The following is a 23983-nucleotide window of genomic DNA, read 5'->3' as shown; positions in this document are numbered from 1 at the left end:
CCGAGGTTGTATTAGAATGGACTGATCTCTTCAAAGGCTTCAGTTGACCCCACAGTAAAAATACCACGAATGTGTAAGTCTTGAACTACCCCCACCTCACCCTCCTGAGGTCGGTGACCAGCTATTTTCCAAGGTTTAAATTGGTGTATGGTTTCCCTGGTGGCTCAGATGGTAAAGAATCTGCTTGCAATGTGGGAGACCTTGGTTCAATCCCTGGATCAGGAAGATCCCCTGGAGAAGGGAATGGCAACCCACTCCAGTATTCTTGCCTGGGAAATACCAGGGACTGAGGAGCCTGATGGGCTACAGTCCATGGGGTCACAAAAGAGTCAGACATGACCTAGCAACTCAACACCAACAATAGCACCTACCTCATCCTCTTTCATGCCCTGAGAGAGAATAAAATGTGTCAACTCATGTCAAGCACTTAGCACTGTTCCCAGAACCTATGGAGTGCATCATCAATGTTCACTATGATCATTATTCTCATTTTCATTGAACTGGAATGTCCAGGCAATATAGGCATCAGATATAAACAAAGGATGCTTATCTTGTAGAATCTCAAATAATCTTGGAGAGCAATCACATGATGAAAGAATCTCAGGGATGTGGTTTCGACTAAATGCCAGCTATATTGAGAAATAATAATTCCCAAGCGAGAAGTAGTTAAAAGGCAAGTTTTGATGAAAGGCTTTTTAAAAATATGTTTGGCTTCATAACGTTTTAGTACTTCTGGGCCTCTTTATCAATGGGATCAACTGTTATTATCTGGTGAAAGATGCTTCTGGAGGCCACTGGACTGGGAGCAGGCTGGCTGTGGAAAAAATGACCTCCTGGCAACTGCTCAGAATAAAAATAGATTTCCAGAACTGGCTCCCAGTGATACTAAGCTGGCGTGTGTGAGATGGGGTCTGGGGTCTATATTCTGACCAAGATTCCCAAATGATACTGGGGCATAGGGAGGTCTGAGACTCAGGGAACCAGAACCTGGATGCTTCCTCAAGACATCCAGAAGTTTCAGAGAAGCGATAGAGTGGGAGCTTGGCACAGGACCTGTGCCCCAGACTGGAGTAAAAGAAGGCTTTCCCACACAGGGGATTCTTAATGGCTCTTTTCTTTGTATTTTCTATTTCTTTGCTGAAGTTCTCACTGTATTCTTCCATTCTTTTCCTGATTTCAGTGAGCATGTTTATGACTGTTACTTTAAACTCTATTTGCTGCATTGATTATCTCTGTTTCATTTAATTCATTTCCTGGGGTTTTATCTTCTTTCACTTGGAAGATATTCCTTTGTCTAATTTTTGCCTATTGGGTTTTTTTTGGGGGGGGGGGTTTAAATGATTTTTTTTTTAATTTGAGTATAATTAATTTACAATGTTAGTTTCAAGTGTACAGAAAAATGGTTCAACTATATGTGTGTGTGTGTGTGTGTGCGTGCGCGCGCGCATGCGCTCAGTCATATCCAACTCTTTGCAGCTCCATGGACTGTAGCCCACCAGGCTCCTCTGTCAGTGGAACTCTCCAGGCAAGAATACTGGAGTGAGTTGCCACTTGTAGCTCTACGGGATCTTCCCAGCTCAGGAATCAAACCCCCGTCTCTTGTGTCTCCTGCATTGGCAGGCAGGTTCTTTACCACTGCACCACCTGGGAAGCCCATATATGTGTGTGTGCATATATATTCTCTTTCAGATTCTTTCCCATTATATTCAACTCTCTCTGCTTTTTTCTATGTATTAGGTATATCAGCTAGTCTCTTGACCTTGAAAATGTGACATTATGCAGCAGGTGTCCAGTGGGCCCAATGGCACAGCTCCCTCAGGTCACCAGAGCAGAGTACCCTGTGGGCTGAATGCACCTCCTGTTGTGGTTGGTTCATGATTGCTATGGGTGTCTGATGGGTGGTGCTTGGCCCCAGGTTGGCCGTTTTGAGGCCTGGTTGTTACTTCTCTGTGCATGGTGATGTACAGGGCAAGACTCCTGGGATGGGAGCTGCTTTGAGGGGGCTGTTGGCAGGTTTGGCAAGGCTGGTCTTCAGAGGACTCCAGGACAGGGTGCATGGTGTTAGCTAAGTAGCAGAGAATGACAGAAATGACATTAACCAGCACCTGGTGAGCAATGTGGAAGGAGAGGGGGAAAAGGCACCTGCCAACACTTCTGTCCCCTGAGAAAGTCCCACCAGATCCCTTCCACTCAGCATATGTCCTAAACTTAATCAGTAAATCTTCTTGTATGATCCAGGTGTTCTCCAAGCTGCTGCCTCTGTGCTGGGACTCAGAGCAAAGTGAGTGTGTGCACAAGCATGAAAAAGAGGTGACTCTTGGTTTCCCACAACTCTCGGGCTCTCCTGAATGTAAAATCTTGGTGTTGATTTTTGAATTTCCAACTTGGAGGAGGTCACCATTAACCCCACCATAGAGCCTCCAGAACTTACACAGGACTGAGGAAACAGACTCTTGGAGGGCACAAACAAAACCTGTGCACAGCAGGACCCAGGAGCAGCGACCCCACAAGAGACTGACCCAGACTTGCCCGTGAGTGTCCAGGAGTGTCTGGCAGAGGCGTGGGTCAGCGGTGGCCTGCTGCAGGGTTGGAGGCACTGAGTGTAGCAGTGCACGCATGGGACCTTTTGAAGGAGGTCACCATTATCTTCATCACCTCCTCCATAGTTTGGTCCCAGGTCAATAACAGGGAGGGAACACAGCCCCACCCATCAACAGAAAATTTGACTAAAGATTTACTGAGCATGGCCCTGCCCATCAGAACAAGACCCAGTTTCCCCCTCAGTTAGTCTCTCCCATCAGGAAGCTTCCCTAAGCCTCTTATCCTTCTCCATCAGAGGGCAGACAGACTGAAAACCACAGTCACAGAAAACTAACCAATCTGATTACATGGACCACAGCCTTGTCTGACTCAGTGAAACTATGAGCCATGCCATGTAGGGCCACCCAAGATGGATGGGTCATGGTGGAGACTTCTGACAAAACTGGAGAAAGGAATGGCAAACCACTTCAGTATTCTTGCCTTGAGAACCCCATGAACTGTATGAAAAGGCAAAATGATAGGATACTGAGAGAGGAACTCCCCAGGTCAGTAGGTGCCCAATATGCTTCTGGAGAAGAGTGGAGAAATAACTCCAGAAAGAGTGAAGAGACAGAGTCAAAGCAAAAACAACACCCAGTTGTGGATGGGACTGGTGATGGAAGCAAAGTCTGATGCTGTAAAGAACAATATTGCATAGGAACCTGGAATGTTAGGTCCATGAATCAAGGCAAATTAGAAGTGGCCAAACAGCAGATGGCAAGGGTGAACATTGACGTTTTAGGAATCAGTGAACTAAATGGACTGGAATGGGTGAATTTAACTCAGATGACGATTATGTCTAGTACTGTGGGCAAGAATCCCTTAGAAGTAATGGATTAGCCATCATAGTCAACAAAAAAGTCCAAAATGCAATACTTGGATGCAATCTCAAAAATGACACAATGATCTCTGTTCGTTTCCAGGGCAAACTATTCAATATCACAGTAATCCAAGTCTATGCCCTGACCAGCAATGCTGAAGAAGCTGAAGTTAAACGGTTCTATGAATACCTACAAGACCTTCTAGAACTAACACCCCAAAAAGTTGTCCTTTTCATTATAGGGGACTGGAATGCAAAAGTAGGAAGTCAAGAAACACCTGGAGCAACAGGCAAATTTGGCCTTGGAGTACAGAATGAAGTGGGGCAAAAGCTAATAGAATTTTGCCAAGAGAATGCACTGGTCATAGCAAACACCTTTTCCAACAACACAAGGGAAGACTACACAAGGAAATCACCAGATGCTCAATACTAAAGTCAGATTGATTATATTCTTTGCATCCAAAGATGGAGAAGCTCTATACAGTCAGCAAAAACAAGACTGGGAGCTGACTGTGGCTCAGAGCATGAACTCCTTATTGCCAAATTCAGACTTAAATTGAAGAAAGTAGGGGAAACCACTAGACTGTTCAGGTATGACCTAAATCAAATCCCTTACAATTATATAGCGGAAGTGACAAATAGATTCAAGGGATTAAATCTCATAGAATGCCTGAAGGACTATAGACAGAGGTTCATGACATTGTACAGGAGGCAGTGATCAAGACCATCTCCAAGAAAAAGAAATGCAAAAAGGCAAAATGGTTGCCTGAGGAGGCCTTACAAATAGCTGTGAAAAGAAGAGAAGTGAAAGGCAAAGGAGAAAAGGAAAGATACACCCATTTGAAGGCAGAATTCCAAAGAATAGCAAGGAGAGATAAGAAAGCCTTCCTCAGAAATCAATGCAAAGAAATAGAGAAATAGAGGAAAACAACAGAATGGGAAAGACTAGAGATCTCTTCAAGAAAATTAGAGATACCAAGGGAACATTTTATGCAAAGATAGGCACAATAAAGGACAGAAATGATATGTAACTAACAGAAGCAGAAGATATTAAGAAGAGGTGGCAAGAATACACAGAAGAATTATACAAAAAAGATCTTCATGACACAGATAATCATGATGGTGTGATCACTCATCTAGAGCCAGACATCCTGGAACACAAAGTCAACAGGGCCTTAGGAAGCATCACTATGAACAAAGCCAGTGGAGGTGATGGAATTCCAGTTGAGCTGTTTCAAATCCTGAAAGATGATGCTGTGAAAGTGCTGCACTCAATATGCGAGCAAATTTGGAAAACTCAGCAGTAACCACAGGACTGGAAAAGGTCATTTTTCATTCCAATCCCTAAGAAAGGCAATGCCAAAGAATACACAAACTACCGCACAATTGCACTCATCTCAATGCTAGGAAAGTAATGCTCAAAATTCTCCAAGCCAGGCTTCAACAATACATGAACTGTGAACTTCCAGATGTTCAAGCTGGTTTTAGAAAAGGCAGAGGAGCCAGAGATCAAATTGCCAACATCCACTGGATCATTGAAAAAGCAAGACAGTTCCTGAAAAACATCTATTTCTGCTTTATTGACTATGCCAAAGACTTTGACTGTGTGGATCACCACAAACTGTGGAAAATTCTTAAAACGATGGGAATACCAGACCACCTGACCTGCCTGCCTCCTGAGAAATCTGTATGCAGGTCAAGAAGCAACAGTTAGAACTGAACATGGAAGAATAGATTGGTTCCAAATTGGGAAAGGAGTACGTCAAGGCTGTATAGTGTCACCCTGCTTATTTAACTTATATGCAGAGTACATCATGAGAAATGCTGGACTGGATGAAGCACAAGCTGGAATCAAGATTGCTGGGAGAAATATCAATAACCTCAGATATGCAGATGACACCACCCTTATGAAGAGGAACTAAACAGCTTCTTGATGAAAGTGAAAGAGGAGAGTGAAAAAGTTGGCTTAAAACTCAACGTTCAGAAAACTAAGATCATGGCATCTGGTCCCATCACTTCATGGCAAATAGATGGAGAAACAATGGAAATAGTTTCAGACTTTATTATTTTGAGCTCCAAAATCACTGCAGATGGTCACTGCTGCCATGAAATTAAAAGACGCTTGCTCCTTGCAAGAAAAGTTATGACCAACCTAGACAGCACATTCAAAAGCAGAGATATTACTTTGCCAACAAAGGTTTGTCTAGTGAAAGCTATGATTTTTCCAGTTGTCATGTATGGATGTGAGAGTTGGACTATAAAGAAAGTTGAATGCCCGATGAATCAGTGCTTTTGAACTGTGGTGCTGGAGAAGACTCTTGAGAGTCCCTTGGACAGCAAGGATATCCAACCAGTCCATCCTAAAGGAAATCAGTCCTGAATATTCATTGGAAGCTCTGATGCTGAAGCTGAAACTGCAATACTTTGGCCACCTGATGCAAAGAACTGATTCATTGGAAAAGACCCTGATGCTGGGCACAATTGAAGGTGGGAGGAGAAGGGGATGGCAGAGGATGAGATGGTTGGATGGCATCACTGACTCAACGGAGATGAGTTTGAGTAATCTCTGAGTTGAGCTGGTGATGGACAGGGAAGCCTGGCGTGGTGCAGTCCATGGGGTCACAAAGAGTTGGACACGACTGAGTGACTGAACTGAACTCCAGTCTGTCAGACAAACCTCAGTCTTGTCTGCAAGATGATCCAATATGACATCTGGCCCTAATGTGGGGACACATATCCAGTAGAAGGTGGAGAAGGGAAACTGAGATGATGTATAGGATTCCTGAATAGCACTGCTTTCCTCAGTCCACTCTAGATGGGAGGGGTGGGGATATGGTTGATGTGACCTCAGACTGGGACAGTGACCTCTTGCCACAAGGTCATCTTTTAGGGCTCTCAACCTCTAGCCCAGAATATCATCATTATTTGTCTGTCATTTTTCAAGCTCACATTTATCTTGACATGTTCTATCCTCTTTGCTGTTGCTCAGTTGCTCAGCCATGTCTGACTCTTTGTGACCCCATGGACTGCAGCACACCAGGTTTCCCTGTCCTTCACTGTTTCCTGGAGTTTACTTAAACTCAAGTCTACTGAGTCGATGATGCCATCCAACAATCACATCCTCTGTTGCCCCCTTTTCCTCCTGCCCTCTATCCTCTCAGAAGCCTATGTACTCCAAGAGCTAGTAAAATTTCTTCTTCAAGCAAACATGATGCTGCTGTGAAGTGCAGCCACCTTCTCACTTTTATCTCTATTAAACAGACATCAACTAGGATCTACTCATCCCCTCTCGTTTACTAGAAGGCAGTCACCAAGCCGTCTTTTAGCCCCTGGGGTCAGCGAATCTATTTTGACTTCCTCCTAAAACATGCCTTTATATATGTATGCTTTTATTCAGTAGGAGACACAGTTCTACAAAGGAGAAAGGCCCCAAACTCCAAATTAAAACCATTATCAGCTTTTGCTTGTCACATCCTTATTAACTCATTCTATTTCCCTAACATATGGATATTTTACTTGAAGATATTTTATATACTGTACTCTTTTGCTCACTTGCATTCGGTTTAAGCTGATTCTTAACTTACTCTTTCTCTCTAACTTTGCATGCACATGTTTTTATTCCTTGAGGATAGCCTATCAAAGCTATGTCACTGTTGTGAAGTTAAAATATGTCCCCAAGAAACCCATCAAATGAGCAGAGCTTGTGACTTCTGCTAGGCTGCTGTGTAAGACTTACCTGGGGAATCAGTGTTCAGAAATCATCTTTTACTCCTTAACATTAAATATGTGAGAATGATATTGTTTGTTTGTTTGGTCTCAGAGAGTACACCTAAGAGTATACTCCTGAGTTGAAATTTTATGAGGATAAATTACGTGCACACACACACACAGATCATGAGACACTCGTACTTTGAATATATAATGAAGCTATACTGAATGAAATATTGGCAAAGTGAATTCATCATTGCATAAAAATAATGCATCATGACCAAAAAGAGCTTATCTCAGAATTATAGGGATGTTTTAAGGAAGAAATTTGTTAATATTACCAATTACATTAATATTACAAATTACATTAATAGTAGGTTGGCTGAAAAGTTTGTTCAGTTAGTGAATATGTTGTTCAATAAAGCTCTTGGTGAAAATGAAAAATGTGTCTTGGTACTTAAATCTGAATAAACTTTTTGGCCATCTAATAGATTTAGGAAGAATAATTTCATCTGAATGTAACCCCTCAAACTTTCAAAGAATTCATCATCCTTTCCTGATAAAAAGCCTTTGCAATCGAGGAAGAGACAGAAACTGATAAAAATGGTCTAATAGAAGCCTAAAACAAAGCTTATTTTTTAATGCTAAAATTTGACATTTACGCCCATGAATGTCTGGATTAATGTTGAGGATGCTGTGCTGAACAGAATAATGGCCCCTCAAACATGTCCATGTCCTACTCTCTGGAACCTGTGGATATGTTATCTTACAGGGCACAAGGAATTTTCCAGATGTGATTAAATTGAGCACTTTAATCTAAAGGGGGAGATTTTCCTGGATTATCTGGGAGGACCCAGTGTAATCGTAAGGACCCTTATATGTAAAAGGAAGAAGGAGGTGAGATAGGTTTTGTTGGAGAGAGAGACTGGAAGATGCCACACAGATGGCTGGGCAGATGGAGGAAGGTGTGGTAAGGAGGTAGGCAGCCTGTTGAGCAGGGGACGGATTCTTCCCGCAGAGCCTCCAGAAGGCACGAAGCCCTGCTGACACCTGGGTTTTAGCCTAGTGACACCTGTTTTAGACTTTCAACCTCCAGAACTGTAAGATCAGTAGTTTATGTTGCTGTAAGCCACCAAGTGTGTGGTAAGTTGTTACAGCAGCAATTGGAGACTAAGACAGATGCCCACCTCCACTTGGCGGTCATAGCCAGTGTAACAAGAATTGAATTATGTCTGTCGGAAAAGAAAAGGCAAAACTGTCATTATTTGCAGATATGTCTTTCCAGCAGAAAATTAAATAGGATTAATAGAAATAATATTTTTTAAAGATTTTTTAAAATGTGGTTCATTTTTAAAGTTTTTATTGAATTTATTACATTATTGTTTCTGTTTCATGTTTTGGTCTTTTGGCTGTGAAGTATGTGGGATCTTAGTTCTCCAACCAGGGATGGAATCTGCACCCTCTGTTTTTCAAGGCAACATCTTAACCACTGGACCATCAGGAAAGTGCCATTGAAATAATAGGCTTAGAGTTCAGTAAGAGGTGCCCAGAATGAGACCAATATGAAAAAAGAAATAACTTTCCTGTAAACCAGCAACAGCCATTAGAAAATGTGATAGGGACAAAAAGGGTCTATTCATGATCACAATAAAACTATAAAATATCTAGAATAAAATCTTATAAGTATTACAAATCTCCATAAAATTATAAACTGCTACTGAGAGACATTAAAAAAACTGAATGATTCCAGAGACAGTATATTAATGACTAATGTCCATTTACTTCTTAAGCTAACCTGTAAATTTAATACAATCTAAATCAAAATTCCACCTGAGGTTTTTATAAAATGTGAGGTCTAATTTCACCTGAGAAGGGATGTCCCTGGTGGTCCAGTGGTTAACACTCTGCACGCCCCATGCAGGGGGCCGGGGTTTCATTCCTGGTTATGAAACTAGATCCTGCATGCTACAACTAAGACCCAGCACAGCTAAATAAATACATAAATAAATATTTTAAAATAAAATAAATGTCACCTGAGGAGAGAATGAGGCATAGCAGCCCCACCATAAAGACTAGAGCACCTTGATAGAAAACATTCAACACATATTAATATCTTAATATGAGAATAGCTTCTAAAAACCAGTAAGTACCTCATAGAAATTAAAGAGCCTCTTGATGAAGGTGAAAGAGTAGAGTGAAAAAGCCAGCTTAAAACTCAATATGAAAAAAACTAAGATCATGGCATCTGGTCCCATTACTTCTGACAAACAGAAGGGGAAAAGGTGGAAGTAGTGACCAATTTCCTCTTCTTGGGCTCTAAAATCACTGCGGATAGTGACTGCAGCTGTGAAATTAGAAGATGATTGCTTCTTGGCAGCAAAGCTATGATAAACCTAGACAGGATGCTAAAAAGCAAAGACATCACTTTGCCGACAAAAGTCCATACAGGCAAGGCTATAGATTTTCCAGTAGTCATGAACAGATGTGAGAGTTGGACCATAAAGGCGGCTGAGCGCCAAAGAATTGATGCTTTTGAACTGTGGTGCTGGAGAAGACTCTTGAGAGTCCCTTGGACAGCTCAGAGATCAAACCAGCCAATCTTAAAGGAAATTAACCTTGAATACTTATTGAAAGGATGGATGCTGAAGCTGAAGCTCCAATTCTTTGGCCACCTGACGCTCCAATTCTTCCAGAGCTGACTCACTGGAAAAGGTCCTGATGCTGGGGAAGATTTGAAGGCAGGAGAAGAGGGCAACAGAGGATGAGATGGTTGGATGACATCACTGATTCAACAGACATGAACCTGGGCAAACTCTGGGAGATGGTGAGGGACAGGCAAACCTGGCATACTTCAGTCCACAGGGGTCAGAGTCAGACACGACTTGGCAACTGAACAGCAGTAACAACCTCACAGAAGTGGATAGAATGTACACGTGGGCAGGCACTTCACAGGAAAAAAACGACCAATACATCTTTAAAAAGAGTCTTACCTTCACTATTAATTATAGAAATGCAAATTCAGATAAGAATGAGATGGTTTTGTTTTTTTTACCCATTAGGCTAGACAAATTAAAAAAGATTAACTATCCAGTATTAGTCAAGTTATGGCAAAATATTCATGGTGAGGATGGAAATTGGGGCAGTTGTAGAAAGCAGTTTGACTATATCTATAGAAATTTATGTTTAAAATATTTTTTGAGCTCTGAAACCATTTTTCACAAGCAAAACCATTTCTTGAATGAGCTCTAGCTCAGGAAAAAGTAGATCACAGCTGTTTGGTTGAAGTGGAGGTGGGGACCCTGCTCCAAGCTCCCCTTCATTCTGTGTCCCTCCCCACTCCCCACAATACCTCCACATAAATCAGAACCTCGTGGACTTAGACTCCAACCCCCAGCCCAGGGCAGTGTCTAACATATATCTTTAGTACATCAAGGACCGAAATGAAAATGCACTGTAGGATTTTATTACAGTATGGGACTGCTCAGTGGAGTGAATCAGCCTCAGATAATCAAATCTTTCCCTAGAATACCAAGAGTATTACTCCCAGACTTATCTCATCGCTGTGTTTGGAACAAGCAAAACTGACATGAAGTATGAGAAGCTTTTTGAAACAAAGAAAAAGTCCATCAAAACAAGGTTGACAAAGCAGCTGCTAGGCATGGTGCTTAATCAAGGAAAAAATAAATAAAGCAGACCAAGCAAGAAACACCTGGATCAGAAATATTGGAACAAGCTACACAAACAAGATTGAAGAAGTCTGAAAATATGTTGGATGGGAATGGAAAAAGTAAAATCGTTGAAACGTTGTATTTGCAATTTGTAAAGAAAATTTTAAACTTATTAAAAAAAACTTTCTATCAATCCAACAAAAGATGCTTGGGTGCTATGACTGTATGAAGACTCATTTTGTGATATAGAGCCTTGAATCTTCTGAAGCCCTTCTCAAAGAGTACTTCCTATTTACAATATTATAGTAGGTTGTTTTACAAAGCTTACGAAGGGGCCTTCTGCTAGACTCTCAATCTTTGAATTCAGTCCCAGATGACCACAAAGGGAATTGCCTGCATCTAGTGCGAAGCTTCCCAGGCGACGCTAGTGGTAAAGAACCCACCTGCCAATGCAGGATACATAAGAGATGCAGGTTCGATCCCTGGGTCAGGAAGATCCCCTGGAGGAAGACATGGTAACCCACTCCAATATTCTTGCCTGGAGAATCCCATGGACAGAGGATCCTCTTGGGCTACAGTCCATAGGGCTGGATATGATGGGAGCAACTTAGCACAGAACACAGTATGAGGCTGAGTCAGGTAGGAGGGAAGAGAGGGGGTAGAAGCAGGCCAGTTCTCCCCAGAGTATTTTCTAGAACAGGCCAACACAATAATCAGTGAGCACTTCTCCCCTATGAAGAAAACCATAAAATTCTGAGGTGTGGGTGCTGAAAGAATAGCTGTCATGAATCCTAACCGCCTCAGTTCTCACCTTTTCCTCTCCAGAGAAGGATGAGGGCCTGCCAACCACACCACTTCACCCCTTACCAGTGCACACACGTCTGGGATGATATCTGCCCATGGCTCGCCACTGGGGATGACTCAGCTATCCCCTGCGGGAAGGGCATTCAGAAGTCCCCTCAGAATTGTTTATCCAATGGCCCTTTATTGAGAGCATTGTTAAATAAGCACGTAAGTGGATTTTGCCCTTAAGAAGCTTGTCATACCGAATAACCCCCAAAAGCACTCAAGTAGAGTGTCAAAAGGACCCCTTTGCAGAACACAGGTTCAACAATACAACTCAGAAATCTTGAAGAAAGCCCAAGTAAAGGAGAAACCATTACATAGAAGAGCGCTTTCTTTTTAAGCTCCCTGGATCTACATGATTCTCGGCTTTGGCTGCACGCTGATGCACCCAGGGGACCGTAAAATGTCCTGTTGCATGGTCCACCTGCAGGGGTCCTGACATGATGGCTCTGCCCTGCGGTAGGGCTTGGGCACGGGGATATTTACAAGACCCTTGGGAGACTAATGTGCACCAATCAAGATGCCTTTAATGGACAGGCAGAATCCAGAACATATGGCCCACAGTGCTAAATACCAAAGGGGCAGTCTGTGAAATGGCCACCGACTGGGGCGATGAGAAGCTAACTGATGAAATTCACAAGAGCTGTTTCCCTGGAGAAGCAAATGGGGGTGGGGGGTGGGGGCGGGCAATGAGTACAACTTCATTTATGATTCAAGTTCAAGGACTTGTTTGTGAAGGCAAGACCTGAGGGGCAGAGGGTGAAGGAGGGTAAACAGGCCAGGAGAGAACTGAAAATTAAACTCAAAATAGTTTTGTTGTTTAAGAAGAGAAACCTGGGCTACTAACATACAATGGGGCAAAATCCAGCAGAAAGAGAGTTTGAAAAAAACAGGAGAAGCAACATCCAGTCATCAAAGCTCCAGAGAGTCAGGGCAGAGTAGACTTTGGACTAAAGCACAGAAGTAACCATTTCCTTTCTTAGAACAAAAAAAAAACAGGGGAGGGGAACAAACTTTTTTGGAACATTAATTTGATGAATATCATAGGCACTTCATACGTATGAAATGGAATATCTCCTGCCATAATGGTGTGCAAGAAATGTCATAGCTATCCATGATTCCAGCCCTCCAAATATGAATTTCTGAGCCATGCTGACAAGCAGCGCCACGCCCTACATGAGGAACTTGAGGAAGTTACAGTCAACAGCGGTCACAGCCCTCGCGGGGCTGGTGGTAAAGAATTCACCTGCCAGTGCAGGAGACATAAGAGACACAGGTTTGACTCCTGTGTTGCCAAGATTCCCTCCTTCAGGAGGAGGGCATGGCACCCCACTCTAGTACTCTTGCCTGGAGAATCCCATGGACAGAGGAGCCTGGGGGGCTACAGTCCATGGGCGCACAAAGAGTCAGACACGACTGAAGCGACTTAGCACGCCTACACCCAAGCGTGAGCTGGTGAGCCCTAAGGGAATTCAAGTAAGAGAAGAATACCTCTGTAAAAATGCAGGATGCTGACCCCAGACAGCTGAGATGCACATGAAAGAAAGGACTTTAATAATCCCAGACTCTTGCATCTTTCCGTACACAGAAGAGCACTAAATTCCTTAATTTGATATCTGGTTTTCCTTACTTAACAATAATCTTTGATGTTCAGGCTACCGCCCCCTTTGTGGCCAATTTGTATATAGCCTGACTCCCTCTTCTGCCTCCTCAGAGCAGCTTCTCAGGGCTACTGAGATGCCATCCCCTGGGCCCAGTGTCCTAAACATTTCCACCAAATAAAACATTTGCTGCTTTCAGGTTATGACTGATTTTTCAGTTGACATATGCATGATTTCATTTAATCTCCCCCCAAAATTTCCAAAGACTCTTGTAACATAGAACGCCCTATGCTTAGAATTCCAGGGTTTTGACTGTTCCTTATTAATACCATTTCCACATCTAATTCCCCAAAACATCACCATGATCAAAAAGTCTTCTCACAGGTCCAACATGATTTATTAGAGAGAGGACGCTTTGGAAGAAGTAGAGGCAGTCCAGCTTAAAGAAAATGATGGACAAAGTCTGTCCAGCACATAAAGTGCCAACTGTGTCCCGGGGTACCTGAGGGCCATGTTGTGAGCCGCGGTGCCCAGAGCTCTCCTCCCCAGGATGCAGAGCGCGAAGGACAGAGTCACCAGAGCAGAGTCCTCGTCACTTTCTAGGGGCTTCGAGGGCTGGAAGAGCAAAGACGTTCATTCAGCTTTCATGTGGGGTCTGGCATGCACTTTTCCGCAAGGCAGCCACCATGGTCACCTGGGTCCCCCACAGTGACCCAGAGGATGGCAAACTCTGCTTTTGAGGCAGTTTCTCTGGAGGCTGGACATAAAAACACATTTAAATGGGAAGTTACTTTAGGGAAATAAAGAGGCTAACATGTGGCTTGTCAGCCTAGTTTCCTGGAATTGTGAATACGCCACCTTGGGTTGGGAAGATGGTCAGAGCTCGCAGTCAAATGAAAGTAAAAGTCACTCAGTCATGTCTGACTCTTCGTGACCCCATCCACTGTAGCCCACCAGGCTCCTCTAGGCATGGGGTTCTCCAGGCAAGAATACTGGAGGGGGTGGCCATTCTCTTCTCCAGGGGCTCTTCCTGACCCAGGGATCAAACCCATGTCCCCTGCATTGCAAACAGATTCTTTACTGTCTGAGCCACCAAATGAATTTGCACCTTAACCTTGCCCAAGGCACCCCTTAACTCCATTCAATGCTCACCTTAACCCTGTCCAATGCAGGGGGACAGGTACACCAGCAGAAATAGAAGTATAGGAATCAAGTGCAAGTGAGGTTTTCTGTTTCCTCTATAACGAGGAGCACACTGAACTGATCATAAATCCACAATCAAGAATTAAATGAAGTGGTTCATCCAAGCTTAAGAAGAGGAGCAGGGGAAGATGCCGAAGGAACTTAAAGTTAAAATATCATTTGCAAGCAAAGCAAGATTATTTCATTTTTATGAGCTAGCTGAGGAAAGAAGAGTGCCCTCACTTGGGGTTAGCCAGGATCAGCAATAGATTCTTGACTATTTCAGCCACCAGTGGAGGCTCTGCATGGGTTAAGATCTCAGCACACATTCTCCTGGCTGCATCTGGAGGACCGACTCTGCCACCGACTGTCTCCCACCTGCTTTCAATCACTCATGAAAGGTCAAGGACCTGGGCGAGTGTCATAATTTGGTTTACCAGGTCACACAGCACTCTTCATCAGCTGCTGGGAAGGCAGTTTCAACTTGGATCTACCATCTCCCTCAACAACACATCATGAGCAGCTTTCCCAATCCTGAGGAGCAGAGATAACAAACTCCTTCCACTGGCCTCCCTCCCCTTTCTTCTCCTGCCTTCTTGCTTGTCTTCCTTTTACAAGATGTCATTTTCCTTGCTTTCATTTCCAAGAGGCTGTATTCATCTTCAAAAGCATCCTCAGCACGTGAGCAACAATATACACACACACACAGACATAACTATAGAAGTAGCTTGGACCAATCTGATTGCTCAACAGAATGGGCTTGTCTACAATTCAATAGGTTTAGTAAATCCTCTGCATTTCAGCCCATATATACCTGTTCAGAAATCTCAAAAAGAAACTCTAAACAAAGAAGTGTCCAGAGTTTTAAAGCCATGATCGAGGCTTAACACTGTACCAACTCTGAGCACAGTAGAAAGGAAAATGTACTTTCAAGGTGCTTTTCTTGGAGACATCATATATGAATTTTTCAATTTCATTCTGTTTAACTGCTAAATAAACATTTGCCTGAATACTAGTGTCCTTTCTCTCTATTTTGTTGTAGTCTACCAGGGCTTCCTTGGTGGCTCAAATGGTAAAGAATCTGCCGGCAATGCAAGAGACCTAGGTTTGATCCCCGGGTTGGGAAGATCCCCTGGAGAAGGAAATGGCTATCCACTTCAGTATTTTTGCCTGGAGGATCCCATGGACAGAGGAGCCTGGCAGGCTACAGTCCATGGGGTCACAAAGAGTCAGACACGACTGAGTGACTCACACACACAGAGTATAAGAAAGAGATGGTCTTTACAAGGCTCCTTGTTTCTTAACTTACATTCAACTCCTCCAGCCCCACCTCCCTTACCCACCTCTTGCCTTTTCTGGGCACAGTATTGAATCCACTCCAGATAAACGTTGCAGTAGCTGGCTCGCGTGATTCCCTGGAGACATGGGACGTAGTCATCATCAATGTTCATGTTGAACATCGCAAGGTCACGCTCAATGTAATGCCACTTTGCAAAGGGCTGCAGGGACTTCAGAAGTGATTCGTTTTTGATCCAGGAGGACAGTTTGGGGGATGTCACCATATAGTATATTATACTCTGCCGAGAGAAAGAAAGGTTTTGAGCCCAAAGTCTGAAAGACTTAAAATTTCATCTCCTAAAGTAAATCACTGTCACGAACAAATGACACGTGTAATCCCCACATGCAGTATCATTTGTATCTCCTGCTAGATTTAATGCACCCACTTGGAGCCATTCTAAAATGGCTAGCAGAATGCTAGCAGAATCTCAATGCTAGCTAGAACAGAATCTCAGTGGTGAGAAAGAATGGCAGTCAGAGAGAAAGAGTCATCCTTTCTGAGAGATGCACAAAAAAGCACTGTGGTTCCTTTGGGTTTCCCGAAGGCCAGGCTGGGCTGATGCTGCTAGAAGAAATCAGGGCAGGTCCTCGTCCAGGGCCTCAGACCAAGACTGTGTCATGAGCTAAAGCAACATGGTTCTTATGGAAAGTACTTATGATGTACAATTGTTCACACACACACACACACACACACACACACACACAGACGCAATCCTGGGTACCCAGACCGTGGACATCTGAGATGTCTTCAAAAATAACCCTGAGTTTCCTCCTCCATCAGACACTCCACTTATGAGTCCAATTGGGGAAAATGCCACCCTTGGGCTTTATGATTCTGAGCTACAGATTTATTGAAAGCCATCTTGTAGTTTTTGAATGAGTTCATCATTCAAGAAGGCTAGCATCCAGCCTGGAGAAGTAAACACACGACAGAGAAAAACACAACCTAAGTCTGCCATGGGCATGTCGGGAATAGACGGGAGTATCTGTGGATGAGTCCTTTCCAGCTTCACTCTTGCTCATCACAGGAAAAGGCACGTAGCTGGTGTCACTGGGGCTAAGGCAGACCAGGGAACACAGTTAGCATCCTATCTGTGAATTAAGAGTGATGATGAGGAGGAGGGGCAGCCTTCCATGCAAGGAGGCAGTGATTAGAGCTCCTATAAAATTAAATATTTCATCGATGGACTCCTCTGATTATCAAAGGCATTCTTACCAGGCGAGAAGACAGAAAGTAACACATGTGGGGTGGATGTGAACAGGGCTTAGGCAATGGGAATCTATGGAGGTAAGTGGGCAGAGGGGCCTTTTCTAGCCCCCCAGCTCTCCTCCTCTTCTTCTCTTTGGTTGGGATGTGATATCCACACTGCCAAGGTTGGAGGTTCCCAAGGTGTGTGATTTCAGGTTACTGTAGCAGTTTGAACAGCTGAGTGGACAGACACACGTGGTCTCTGGATTCAGGCAAAACCACAGCAGATGCCTGACTCAGCTTCTCTCTGTTGTTAGGACCGAGGGCAGCCCGCTCATTGGGGAAGTTTCATCTGTGGCTCATGGTGTGTGGTCCTCCTTCCTTCTTTGGGGCACGATCTCTATTAGGCTCCATCATCCACCTGACCCCCAACTGAGGGAGCAAGAAACACGAAGTCTGCAGTGGAGTTCACATGTTTCCCTGACCTCTGCAACCCTGCTGGCCTTAGAAAACCCCTTCAATGGAAGGAAGGAGGGAGAGAAGGAGGGAAGGAGAAAAGAAATGAAGAGGCCAGGAGAAGCTGAAAGTAGACATGCAAAAGAAAGACGCGCTTAATCATGGTCATTTTTCATCACTGTTTTGAGGTGTAAAATGAGAAAATGCATCTGAAGCACTTAGCACCTGGCCTGGCACGTGGGATGTGTGCAAAAATCACAATCATCATCATATCTTTGGCATCTCTGACTTACCTACCCAGCCAGCTTGAGGCTCAGGTTGGGGAGCAGAGCCCAGGAGAGGTTTGGAGCAGGGGATCAGGAGGCAGGAGACAGCCAAGCCTCCCATGGTCACCAGAGTACACATCTGATATTCAAATACGTAAATCAAGAATTTGGAGGGTGTCCTATTGCCCACCAGCTGGCAGGACCACTTAAAGCTGCTAAGCGTTCCATCCAAATTCGCAAGCCAAAGAGGAAACGTGACCATGACCAAAGGCATGGCTTCTCAGCTGACAATTACGAAGGAAAGAAAGAAATCTGGTCTATCTAAACATCTGACACAAGCAAACATCTGGTCTAGTTTTCCCTCAATATGTACTAATCACGTGTACCAGACAGAAATAACAAACAAAAAATGGAAGGCGCAACACTAACCTTTCCTTCATTTCTAGGGATGAATGAAAATAACCCCTTCACCGATGAGGTCAGAGCAGTTAACGAGGGCTTTGAATCCCAGGGATTCAAACTCGTTTCTCTAGTTCTGGCAAAATCTTACAGAGTTGGCTTCTGAGTGGAATCCCAGCCCACTGCTGGGCTTTCCCACGTGGGAGGGGAGCCAGTACCATATCCTTTCACTGTGGGGAAACAGAACTACTTGAACTGGCTGCAAACCATACTCCATCCCGCTTTATTTAGGCAGAGATGCTGTCAATGAACAATGTGAAATCCTTCAGAATCTGTCGAGATGAAACGGACCCCATAACAAGAAAAGCTAGGTCAGGATGGTGACATGAATTGATGGTGTGCAACTTGATCCAACTTGAAAGCAAGGACTTCCTCTGAATTAGGGCTTCCTTGGTGGTTCAGATGGTAAAGAATCTGCCTGCAATGCAGGAGACCCAGGTTCGATCCTTGGGTCAGGAAGATCCCATGGAAAAGTGAATGACTACCCACTCCAGTATTCTTGCTGGGAGAATTCCACGGACAGAGGCGACTGGCGGGGTGCAGTCCCTGGGGTCACAAAGAGTCGGTCACGACTGAGTGACTAACACTCACACACCTCTGAATTAATTTGCCATATCTGGCTCCTCCAGCAGGGACCCTCCTGGTTTCTGATTTTAATTGTAGATCAGCATATTCTTTCAGACAGTTCATCCCAGGAAGAGAACCTGGCAGGCAGGCCAACATGCCCTGGAGCTGGGCTTATGTTGGCCTTATCATCTGCAGGGCAGGTGATAAGTGCATCTCCTTTCTAAGAGTTGGGCAGAAACAACAGTGGCCGAGAAACCAGGCCCTCACAGAAACCTCATTTCTTGCTGGTTAAGAGGGTTTGAAACACTAATGAATGGAAGAGAGATGGAGGAGGCACCAGGGAAAACCTCCAGTCATCAGGAAGGAAATGATTTCAAATATATTCATAGAGGCCGGGAGAAGTGACCCAGTTTATTAGGAGATTAAAAAAAATCCTTTTGTGTAAAGGAATTATTCCAAGTTTTTCTTCCTGTCTAATGAAAAATAATAAAAAGAATGAAACCGAACCCTTGAAACTTGAACCAATTCAGGGCTACAGAGGCAACTGGCAATTTTGTTGGCAGAGGAGCCTAGGCCAAAGAAGAAAGTATTCCATTTGTTTTTACCCTAAACTGCTGCTGCCTCTGTCCTAATAGCCACTCAGCACTTCTGAAATTTCCTTTAACTGACTGTACCAGAGAGGTGAGCACAGTTTCTGAGCTGCCCGTCCCCAAAGGGCAGGAAGGCACCAAGGGTGATGTCTGGAGAAAGTCTCATGTGAATAGGCCTTCTTGGTGCTGATGTGAATTACCAGGAGGTACCGGTATGAGCTCCACCTGCCACCAATCTCAGCATCTCCTGAGTGCTGACTGACAGTTTACAAAACATCTCTTCTGCTGAGCACAAACATCTGTAGTGGTCCCCATGCTTAGTTGCATATCAAATCACCTCAGTTCAGTTCAGTTGCCCAGTCATGTCTGACTCTTTGCGACCCCGTGGACTGCAGCATGCCAGGCTTCCTTGTCCTTCACCATCTCCCAGAGCTTGCTCAAATTCATGTCCACTGAGTTGGTGATATCATCCAATCATCTCATTCTCTGTCATCCTCTTCTCCTCCTGCCTTCAATCAGTCCCAGCATCAGGGTCTTTTCCAATGAGTCAGCTATTCGCATCAGGTTGCAAAAGTATTAGAGCTTCAGCTTCAGCATCAGTCTTTCCAATAAACGTTCAGGACTTATTTCCTTTAGGATGGACTGGTTTGATCGCCTTGCAGTCCAAGGGACTCTCAAGAGTCTTCTCCAACACCACAGTTCAAAAACATCAATTCTCCAGTGCTCAGCTTTCTTTATGGCCCAACTCTCACATCCATACATGACTACTGGAAAAAACATAGCTTTGACTATACAGACCTTTGTTGGCAAAGGAATGTCTCTGCTTTTTAATATGCTGTCTAGGTTGGTCATAACTTTTCTTCCATGAAGCAGGTGTCTTTTAATTCCATTGCTGCAGTCACCATCTGCACTGGCTTTGGAGCCCAAGAAAATAAAGTCTGTCACTGTTTCCATTGTTTCCCCATCTATTTGTCACGAAGTGATGGGACCAGATCTTAGTTTTTTGAATGCTGAGTTTTAAGCCAGCTTTTTCACTCTCCTCTCTCACTTTCATCAAGAGCATCCTTAGTTCCTCTTTGCTTTCTGCCATAAATCACCTAGGGAACTTATTTTAAAACATAGGTACTTACCAGGCACACAGAATGGGAACTTCTGGTAGGACACGGCGATCTACAATCACCTGGCTAGCTGGGGGAGCCTGATGCTACAGATCTGCCCCTGCCTGCTGTCCTGCTGGGTCATAAACCATGCCCTGTGCCCCTCTCCTGCCCGCCCAAAGCTCTCATGTTGGCATCACTGCTTGCATGTATAAAACAGAATCAAGGGACTGTCTCCACAAGCCCACTATTATCTAGCAGGTTCTGGGGCCCTCCCTCAGCCCTCTACCATTTGCATGTTATCTTGGATTTGTTTTTCAGCTTGCAAAGTGTCATTTTAGAAAACATGCAGGGAATTGGGAGGCACATTTCCAGGAGGTAGGAGAGGAGGACTATGAAGGGAGAGACACATCAAAAGGCAGGTCCTAGCATGGAGCCCCCAGGCTTCTGGAAAAGCCAGGCGGGTGGGCCAGGAGGGGGCACCTCAGCCCTTTGCTCTCGCTCACTCACAGAGGCCTGCTGGCTCCGTGACGTGGGCCTGGTCTGTCTGGTCCATGGAGAGGCTGTTTATGGGGAGCTCCATATTCACAGGGCTTCCCTGATGGCTCAGCGGTGAGGAATCTGCCTGCAATGCAGAGGACACAGAAGATGCAGGTTCCCTCCCTGGGTGAAGAAGAAGCCCTGCAGGAAGGCATGGCAACCCACTCCAGTATTCTTGCCTGCAGAATCTCATGGACTGAGGAACCTGGTGGGCTACAGTCCATAGTGTCTCAAAGAGTCAGACATGACTGAAGCGACCGAACACGCACATATGCCAGATTCACATTCACAGAGGCAAGGCTCGGCCCTGAACTCCATCCTCACCACTAATGCCTGGTGCAGACGCCTCACACCCCTGCCTACACGTGGGTCTCATCCTTCCCAACTGGATGGCCAGGACTCTGGATTCCACATTACGTGGAACCTTCTTTGTTCATTCAAAACCTGTGGGCACCTTCAGCGGTAAGTCATCACAGGAAGGCCTGAGAAGCCACAGAGGGGGCAGCGGTGTCTGTCTCCTGGGCTCAGGGCGTTACCAGAAGGGAAGGGGAAAGGGTTTCAGAGGAGGCGGGGTGTGAGTGCCAGCCTGGGCCCCAGGGCAGATTGCGAGAGGAGCTGGCACGCGAGCTCAGTTTGGGCTGGGCGCTGTGAGCACGGTGGGCGCAGAGAGAAGGGGTGGGCTGCAGCGTGCAAGGGCTGGGGGGAGGGTGCACAAGCAAAGAAAAGGGGCGGGGTGCAGAGCCTAGTCAGACATCCAGCGGATGGCTCTGGGTGGCAGACAAACAGTCTTGCCCTATTCCCCCTGTCTTTTGTATGGATGGCAGTTCAGCGGTGAGCTGTTTCCTGCTGTGCTCACGAGGGGAGGTGAGCCCAAGGTCCTTCTACTCTGCCATCTTGAATCGCCCCCTCTGTCTTGCCCTATTCTTGAGGCACTGTGGGGAGCGAGCAAATTAGCCGAGGTGGCGTGTTCAGGCTCTCTCGCCCCACGTTTTGTAAATAAAGACGATGTAACTGCGGAGCGCACTTGCAGCACTGCGCATGTGCGTCACGAGGTACTCGCTCGGGCCTGGGCTCGGGCTCCTGTGTGTGATACGCCGGTGTGGGCTTCACCATGAAAGCCCTGGCCAGTGCGGCGGGGCTGCACTGGAGCGACATCATGGCTATTTTACGTGAGCTGATGCTATGGCTCCGTTACAGCTCTGTTACGGTTCTGCTGTGGCGTTTGCTACGGCTGCCAAGTCAGCCAGGAGAGAGGCTGTGCTGTGACTGCAGTGCCAGCCAGGAGAGAATAAATGTGTCTGCAGTTCCTGCGGCTCCTCGCATTTTCTTCCCGCCTCTTAGCTCGAGTCTTGCCTACCCTGAGTTCAGCGAACAGTGTGAACAGCAAGACAATCGGCGTCACGAACAGGATCAGCGATACAGGCACCTCCGGGCTCATTAATCTGGCCCTTCTAGACTTCTAGCTGCCCCTCTCAGTAAGCTCCCAGACCCTCGCATGGCTGTAGTCAGACCCTGGATCTAGCTCCCTTGCAATGACCACATCTTGTTGCCACTTAGGAACTACACTAGATCCTCAAGGGACCCTCTCCTCCAGGAGGGAGGTGTCAAAGAGAGTTGGTTGCCATTTAACATCAGTTTTCTCCTTCCTTCATGACACACAAGTTCTCTCTGGGTTCATGGCTTCCCAGAACACCTTTCCAGACCCCCCTGAAGCTGGCATATGACAACATTCTGGCCAATGGGACACAGCAGCCGCATTCTGTGGCAACTTTCAGGAACCTTCTTAAGGAATAGCTGGTGCACACCCTTGGCCTTCACTTCCTGGATTCCTTCTTCCATCCATTTGAGCCTTGAGATGGGTGTGCTAAGTCTTCAGTTGCATCCAATTCTTTATGATCCCATGGATTGTAGACCACTAGGTTCCTCTGTCCATGGGATTTTCCAGGCAAGAACACTGGAGTGGGTTGCCCTTTTCTCCTCCAGGGGATCTTCCCAACCCAGGTATCAAACCTGTGTATTTTATGTCTCCTGCTTTGGCAGGTGGGTTCATTACCACTAGCACCACCTGGGAAGCCTGTCTTGACACTCAAAATGGTGGAGCTGGGAGCCAGAAGAAACCTGGGTCCCTGAGAACTTGGAGCAGAGCTTCGTTTATGTGTGAGAGGAATACATGTGTGTGAGTCACTGGGATTTCATGACCCACTACAAGTCTAATGTCAACTGATAGACTGAGTTGCCCAAAGTTGACTCTGTATGAAAAACTTTTTGGACCTCAGATACAATGACCAAGGGAACACATGGAATCATGACACAAAAGATTACAACTTCCTGATTCACTTCCCAAATCTTCCCCAATTTGTGTGAGGTTGGACATTTATTATTTTTCATGAGGTTTGGATGTAAAGTTTTATATCTGTCTAACATACACAAAGGTAGTGAGCCTGAATCACTCAAGCTGTTTAAAATATTCTGCCACAGAACAGAGTCTCCCCAATGTCTCTTGTTGCAATCACCTTGGGGTGTGATCATTAAGAGTTCTTTGCCCTTCTGACTTTCATAGTCTGAATTTTATTTCCTGAACATTCAAGCAGCTGTTTTTTGCTATGGATGCTGAGGCTCCTCACAGGAGTTACTCCTAATTTCTAAACATCCTTCTTTGTTGATGGAAACTCCCAAAACTTCAGGCACCTGTGTAATCTTTTGATTTTGTATTTCCTTATTTCTGCTGGACCACTTGTCTCAGCCTCAGCTCGCAGGGAGTTTGGGGTCTCAGATGATGAGCTTCTTCATTCTGAATGGCATAAGATGTGGGCCCTTTTAAAGACTATGTAGGATTTGCACCATGCAAAGTAGCCCCTCAGAAGACAGGTCATCATAGACGTCCTCAGACACAACTGCCTCTGCCTGTCCTAACCCTTTAGAAAACACTTTCACCCCGATTATCACTCTGCATCTTGGTCAAGTCTCACACTTGTCCTCCAGAAGACATATTCCAAACCAGGACCTGTTCTGATGTTGAGTACAGGTTGGACAGATGCAGGTACCCAGCAACTGAAAAAAATGTGCTAGTCCCCAC

General features: G+C 45.1%; 1 protein-coding gene across 1 annotated transcript in view; it reads right to left on the bottom strand.

The window, feature by feature from the left end:
* Positions 1 to 23983, bottom strand: part of PCNX2 (pecanex 2) — a 300484-nt gene that overhangs the window by 26180 nt on the left and 250321 nt on the right. Inside the window, exons 27-28 of the mRNA XM_065919838.1 lie at positions 15749 to 15982; positions 13726 to 13838 (exon numbers count right to left, since the gene is read on the bottom strand). Coding sequence (XP_065775910.1) covers positions 13726 to 13838; positions 15749 to 15982 — 347 coding nt within the window. The remainder of the gene's footprint in view (positions 1 to 13725; positions 13839 to 15748; positions 15983 to 23983) is intronic.

The sequence above is a fragment of the Muntiacus reevesi genome, chromosome 2 (genome assembly GCF_963930625.1).
Source record: "Muntiacus reevesi chromosome 2, mMunRee1.1, whole genome shotgun sequence".
Lineage (NCBI taxonomy): Eukaryota > Metazoa > Chordata > Mammalia > Artiodactyla > Cervidae > Muntiacus > Muntiacus reevesi.
The sequence above is the reverse complement of the archived record's forward strand: the minus strand, read 5'-3'. Positions and strand labels throughout refer to the sequence as shown.